Source organism: Limulus polyphemus, unplaced genomic scaffold (assembly GCF_000517525.1).
Source record: "Limulus polyphemus unplaced genomic scaffold, Limulus_polyphemus-2.1.2 Scaffold4706, whole genome shotgun sequence".
In the NCBI taxonomy this organism is placed as follows: domain Eukaryota; kingdom Metazoa; phylum Arthropoda; class Merostomata; order Xiphosura; family Limulidae; genus Limulus; species Limulus polyphemus.
Window position 1 is genome coordinate 48,922 of NW_013670316.1, and position 6,996 is coordinate 55,917.

Sequence of the window (6,996 nt, forward strand, 5' to 3'; positions counted from 1 at the left end):
ACTGTATTCATGTCACATTACTTCCCATTGTACTTTATTCTTGTTACATTACTTCCCATTGTACTGTATTCATGTCACATTACTTCCAATTGTACTGTATTCATGTCACATTACTTCCAATTGTACTGTATTCATGTCACATTACTTCCAATTGTACTGTATTCATGTCACATTACTTCCCATTGTACTGTATTCATGTCACATTACTTCCCATTGTACTGTATTCATGTCACATTACTTCCCATTGTACTCTATTCATGTCACATTACTTCCCACTGTACTGTATTCATGTCACATTACTTCCCATTGTACTGTATTCATGTCACATTACTTCCAATTGTACTGTATTCATGTCACATTACTTCCCATTGTACTGTATTCATGTCACATTACTTCCCATTGTACTGTATTCTTGCCACATTACTTCCCATTGTACTGTATTCATGTATCATTAATTACTGTATCATTAAATTTCACTAGATTTTTTTTTAATGTTTTGCAGCTGAAGACTTTTTATAAGTATTCTTTGTGATCATGAACAAGTTCTTACTTTTTATAAGTATTCTTTGTGATCACGAACAAGTTTGTACTTTTTATAAGTATTCTTTGTGATCACGAACAAGTTCTTACTTTTTATAAGTATTCTTTGTGATCACGAACAAGTTCTTACTTTTTATAAGTCTTCTTTGTGATCTACGAAGAAGTTCTTACTTTTTATAAGTCTTCTTTGTGATCTATGGAGAAGTTCTTACTTTTTTATAAGTATTCTTTGTGATCACGAAGAAGTTCTTACTTTTTTATAAGTATTCTTTGTGATCACGAAGAAGTTCTTACTTTTTTTATAAGTATTCTTTGTGATCACGAAGAAGTTCTTACTTTTTTATAAGTATTCTTTGTGATCACGAAGAAGTTCTTACTTTTTATAAGTATTCTTTGTGATCACGAAGAAGTTCTTATATTTTTCTTTAAGCCTAATTTGCCCATTTTACAATTAATTCAAGCCAACCAGTTTCAGCTATGAAATGACAAGCACGTAATGCAAACAAACCAATTTTAATCATTAAACGAATAACAGTTAATTAATTCAAACTTACCATCAATTTCGTAATCTTGTACAAATGCCAATTTTCTGTATAATAAAATTATGATATCTTATGCTTACGTGATGATATGTATATATTTTTAACAGTTATGGGGGAAAGATAAATAAATGTTGTGTTTCTTCAGATGTACGAAACTTTGATGTCAGAGAGACGTGGATTGTAGAAATGGATGATCAGAATGGTGGCACAACACAGTTGGTAAATGCTTTCTTACTCTTTGTCTCCAATAATTTTATACTTGACAATTGAAATTATGAAATTTGTGCAATTGAGTCACTAGTACAGGTTAATTCATAATGACTGTCTCATTTTTTTCTTAGGATACACAAATTGCAGTAACCAGTTTTACTTACTTAGAAAATATCATTGACCTTAGCATATGTACACCACAATGTTTATAACTTCATTTTGCTTCTTGTACACTAATATACAATGCACACTATTATTATACTTGATAAAATATCCACTCTTTTAGCCATAATATGATAAAACCATATTACTGGTAAAGTTAAGAAAACTGGATATATAGATACGGCATGGCTAAGTGGCTAGGGCGCTCGACTCGCAATATGTGGGTCGTGAGTTTGAATCCCCATCATGCCAAACATGCTCGCCCTTTCAGCCTTGGGGACGTTATAATGTGATGGTCAATCCCACTATTCGTTGGTAAAAGAGTAGCCCAAGAGTTGGTGGTGGGTGGTGATGACTAGTTGCCTTCCCTCTAGTCTTACCCTGCTGAATTAGGGATGGCTAGTGCAGATAGGCCTCGTGTAGCTTTGCATGAAATTCGAAACAAACAACATATAGATACTAATTAATTGTATTATGATATATAAATACTAATTAATTGAATTATAAATTTGGTATAAGTACTGTAGATTCATAATTTATTTCTATCTGAAATACTATGGTTTTTACTTCATTACTTTTAATTTGTGTTACAAGAACTATAAATGTTTGTTGTTTTGTTAATTTTTGAATCAAAATTCTCTTTTGTTTTCTCTCATCAGTAGTTGGAAACCAATTGGTAGCATGATCCTAAAACTATTATTTTTTCAATTTATTATCATATGCACAGTTTAATAAATTTGAAAGATGACAGTTGATTGATGAAACTTAAACTTAATATGTTTGTATACTGTGTATGATACAGTGCTATAGATTAATTTTGTAGCTGATTATGTTTACTCTTCATTTTAGCCGCTTTTGTTTGAAAATCGTGTGGTTGAGACTTTGCAGTTGGTGAGAGAGATAGTTTTAAAGTCAGGCCATCAGGAACAAGAGGTAAGTACAATCTTAGAAGAAGGTGTTTTTATATACCAGATAGTTTTACAGTCAGGCCATCAGGAACAAGAGGTAAGTACAATCTGAGAAGAAGGTGTTTTTATATATCAGATAGCTTTACAGTCAGGTCATCAGGAACAAGAGGTAAGTACAATCTTAGAAGAAGGTGTTTTTATATACCAGATAGTTTTAAAGTCAGGCCATCAGGAACAAGAAGTAAGTACAATCTTAGAAGAAGGTGTTTTTATATATCAGATAGTTTTACAGTCAGGCCATCAGGAACAAGATGTAAGTACAATCTTAGAAGAAGGTGTTTTTATATACCAGATAGTTTTAAAGTCAGGCCATCAGGAACAAGAAGTAAGTACAATCTTAGAAGAAGGTGTTTTTATATACCAGATAGTTTTACAGTCAGGCCATCAGGAACAAGAGGTAAGTACAATCTTAGAAGAAGGTGTTTTTATATACCAGATAGCTTTACAGTCAGGCCATCAGGAACAAGATGTAAGTACAATCTTAGAAGAAGGTGTTTTTATATACCAGATAGCTTTACAGTCAGGCCATCAGGAACAAGAGAAGATCTTGAGTTTTTATATAAGTTCACTAGTTTTGCAGCCAGATCGCCAGGAATCGGAGGGTTATAGCTAGGATGATTAGATGTACACACCATGGCTGCTGCCATTGTACCCCCCCCCCCTTTGGCCAGGCAAAAAAAGTTTTTATTTTCATATTTACAATTTTAATGGTTTTGAAAATTGTAAATTCCTTTGTGAAAGTTTGATAAAACAATCCACATGAGCAGTCACTGGGCAAACATGTTATAAGGTGAACAATGAATGTAAAAAATAATGATGGAGCCTAATTTTACTGTAGGCTGAGTTTTATTATTTTAACAGCAGGTAATTGATACAAATTAGTCACAATGAAATTAAAAAAAGTTTTTCTGCAAACAATACAAAATATAATTTTATAATTTAGATATCTGTACAATTCTGAAAATATTTTTTACACACCACAAAATTTTATTGGAAAGAAAATAGGTTATGTATGGTATCCAAAGTGGATGGTATTGTCTGATGTGCCATATGAAGTACAAGTGAATTAGCATGGCATAGACTGTTTCTTTAGTTTCACATGCAGGTTTTTTTCCTGTGGACTTTTCTTGAGAAGTATTTTAGCGAGAAGGTTATTATTCTTAAGTTTTCAAGAAAAGTTTTTGTTTGTAACAAGCTAATTGCGGAGTAAACTGTTCTGCAACAAAGAAAATTTTCATGCTTATGGTGAACTTTTTCTCGGTGATATTTAGTGCTGGACAGCAGTAGTCATATTGCACGGGAGTGATGGGTAATCAAAACGAGTCCTGGATGGCCCAGCCCACTGTAGCTACAACCCTGGGTAGATACGACATAAAATGCTGTTTTTATTTACCATTTAGCTAATTTTATAGTCAGGCCACCAGGAACAAGAGATAAGTCCAATTTTACAAGATGTGTTAGGATACCAGTCATCTAGTTTTCCTGCCAGGCCACCAGGAACAAAAGGTAAGTACAATCATAGGAGATGTGTTAGGATACTAGTCATCTAGTTTTCCTGCCAGGCCACCAGGAACAAGAGATAAGTAGAATTTTACGAGATGTGTTAAGATACCAGTCATCTAGTTTTCCTGCCAGGCCATCAGGAACAAAAGGTAAGTACAATCATAGGAGATGTTTTAGGATACTTATAATCATCTAGTTTTCCTGTCAGGCCATCAGGAACAAAAGGTAAGTACAATCATAGGAGATGTTTTTGGATACCAGTCATCTAGTTTTCCTGTCAGGCCATCAGGAACAAAAGGTAAGTACAATCATAGGAGACGTTTTAGGATACCAGTCATCTAGTTTTCCTGTCAGGCCATCAGGAACAAAAGGTAAGTACAAATTCAGAAAATGTGTTTGTATACCAGTCATTTAGTTTTACTGTCATGCCATCAGGAACAAATCGTAAGATTAAGATTGTTCTTAGTTATTCAGCAAAATTAATTTTCTGGTTACTTTGTAACAACTGATTGACTTTGTTGTTAATTATGTTTTGTGGGTGTTTAGCAAAGTTAATTTTCTGGTTACTTTGTAACAACTGATTGTTATTTATTATGTTTTGTGGGTGTTTAGCAAAGCTAATTTTCTGGTTACTTTGTAACAACTGATTGTTATTTATTATGTTTTGTGGGTGTTTAGCAAAGCTAATTTTCTGGTTACTTTGTAACAACTGATTGTTATTTATTATGTTTTGTGGGTGTTTAGCAAAGCTAATTTTCTGGTTACTTTGTAACAACTGATTGACTTTGTTGTTAATTATGTTTTGTGGGTGTTTAGCAAAGTTAATTTTCTGGTTACTTTGTAACAACTGATTGTTATTTATTATGTTCTGTAGGTGTTCAGCCAAATTAATGTTCAGGCTACTTTGAAACAACTGACTCAGTCTTTACTACATGCTTTTGTACAAGCATTACGGAAGCTAGCCAACTCTGACCAGAAAACTGAAATGTATAAAGAGTGAGTTTATTTCGTACAAAACTTTTCAATATTATTTTGTAGGCTAGAAGCTGTTTTTTAGTTTTACTTTATTTGGACTTTTTCTAGGCATTGCATTCAGAATACTGGGTATGAGGAAACAAATCTGTATGTGTTTTTACAACTTGTTGGAACAGAAAACTCTTCAGTTATTAAATAGTCTTTGATATTTTCAAACTTATTAGCCTGGTACCATAAAGGTTTATAGAACCATCGAATTGTAATATCTCACAGATGTTTCAAGTGACTGGCTCAGTGTCCAGGAATTAAAAAATTCAAGTTGATAAATTTGAAATGTTTTACCAGATCTTCAAATATAGGTATATATATCACAAATGCAATAAAGTTGTGATAGTAAAATGTATTTTATGCATCCATTCCATTAATCATAAACTCTGGTGTTGCTCTTGATGAGGTATTATCTGATAAAGTTCTCATATTTTCCACGCATTTTATTTCTTGCTCTGTTGTGGATTTTCAGAAAGTATTTGACAAGGTGCCACATAAAATGCTTTTTAGAAAAGTTATCTTTGTAGGTGTGTGTGTGGTGGGGGGGGATAGTTTGGCTCAGTAAGATTACTAGGGTAATACCTGGGATGGGAAGATTGTCATATGAGGATAGGTTAAAATCTTCGAACATTGTTTGCTCTTGAAAAAACAATTAGTGGGGATCTGGTTGGTGTGTTTAAGATAGTTAAGGGAATTGATAGTGTTGATTTATCATCGTTTTTATATTTATTTGGTGAGAATAGGGGACACAAATATAAATTTTGGCAGTATAGGAGTCATCTTCAGCTATGACAGCTTTATTTTTCTAATGGGTGGATGGTCTTTGGAATGAGTTTTCTTCAGATGTGTTAGATGCAGTTAATTTAAAAGTGTGTAGGGAAGGCTTGATAAATATTTGAATGGCAAGGGCTGGCTTTGAGTATTTTAATGATTAGTTTAACCCTTTTGAGACGGGTTGGTCTAACTGTGCATGTCACTGTCATTTAGCGAGTTATTTTCAAAATTTAATTCAATTACTTTTCGTTTATGCTATACCAAATAGCATAGCATAAAATCGTGGCTAATATTCCATATTCTAATAGTATATAAGTGTTAAATTCTTAATTGTATAAGGTATTATTTTTAAAAAATCCTGAATTTCCCGTAGTGTGACACATTTTCTCCAGGTATTTTCTCTTCTTTATTTGATACACCACCCCTCCAATAACTACAAAATTAAATGTAAATTACTCACTATAAAATCGTCAGACAAACCATAATTTTTATAGTCTTCAATGCTGTTTGGTTACAGAGCCATCAAATAGAAAATCAGACTCCCCCCTCTCGGCTCACCAACCTGTCACATCCTCTCTTTCAGGATTTGTTAATAGTTCTCTCTCTCTTAGGTTTAATTATATATTATGTATAACCAATAGAAAGCCAAGGCTTTTATCTATCAAATGATGTATTATATTGCTATGTTTTCTGAACAGAGAATTGTCAATTTCTCACTTAATACAAGCTTCATTTCCATGGGAAAGATAGTGACTAGCTTGGATGAATTTGTAACGACTCTTGTCACATAGTTAGAAAACCACAAAATTGTGAGGGTTAGGGAAAATTGTTTGCTTTTTCCATGTTATTAGTCTATGTTCTTTGGTGAATTATTTAATTAAATAAAAATTATTTAGTGCATTACTATAGTGCATTAGTATGAAAAAGTAGGGTTAAGTGTCATCGACAGTTGACAGCGAGAAAAAAGAAGATTGGGTAAGTATTATATTTCTTGTTTTTCATGTTTATTCTTTATTTATTTATATAAAAGTGACTAAAATGTAAAATTAAGGATCTCTTTAGGTTAGTTAAGGTTAGATTAGGTAAAATAATAATATTTCACAAGGCATGCAGGGGAGCAGCTCGAACTGAGAGTGTCTCATGGGTAATGTAACTTGATAGCGTAATGTAAGCTCCACATTCCCCAAGTGATTTACAACTTATAATGGCATAAGTAGTAGTAGTTAGACATGGTGCAAAGGGCAATAAAACAATAAAATTTAAGTATAAATAGA

At 32.7% G+C, this 6,996-nt stretch overlaps 1 protein-coding gene across 1 annotated transcript in view; it reads left to right on the forward strand.

The window, feature by feature from the left end:
• The window catches only part of LOC106471572 (exocyst complex component 2-like), a gene marked incomplete at its 3' end in the record, with an annotated part of 83,099 nt that overhangs the window by 48,402 nt on the left and 27,701 nt on the right, over positions 1-6,996 (forward strand). The window contains exons 16-18 of the mRNA XM_022400181.1: positions 1,228-1,301; positions 2,304-2,387; positions 4,800-4,921. Of these exons, the coding sequence (XP_022255889.1) occupies positions 1,228-1,301; positions 2,304-2,387; positions 4,800-4,921 (280 nt within the window). The remainder of the gene's footprint in view (positions 1-1,227; positions 1,302-2,303; positions 2,388-4,799; positions 4,922-6,996) is intronic.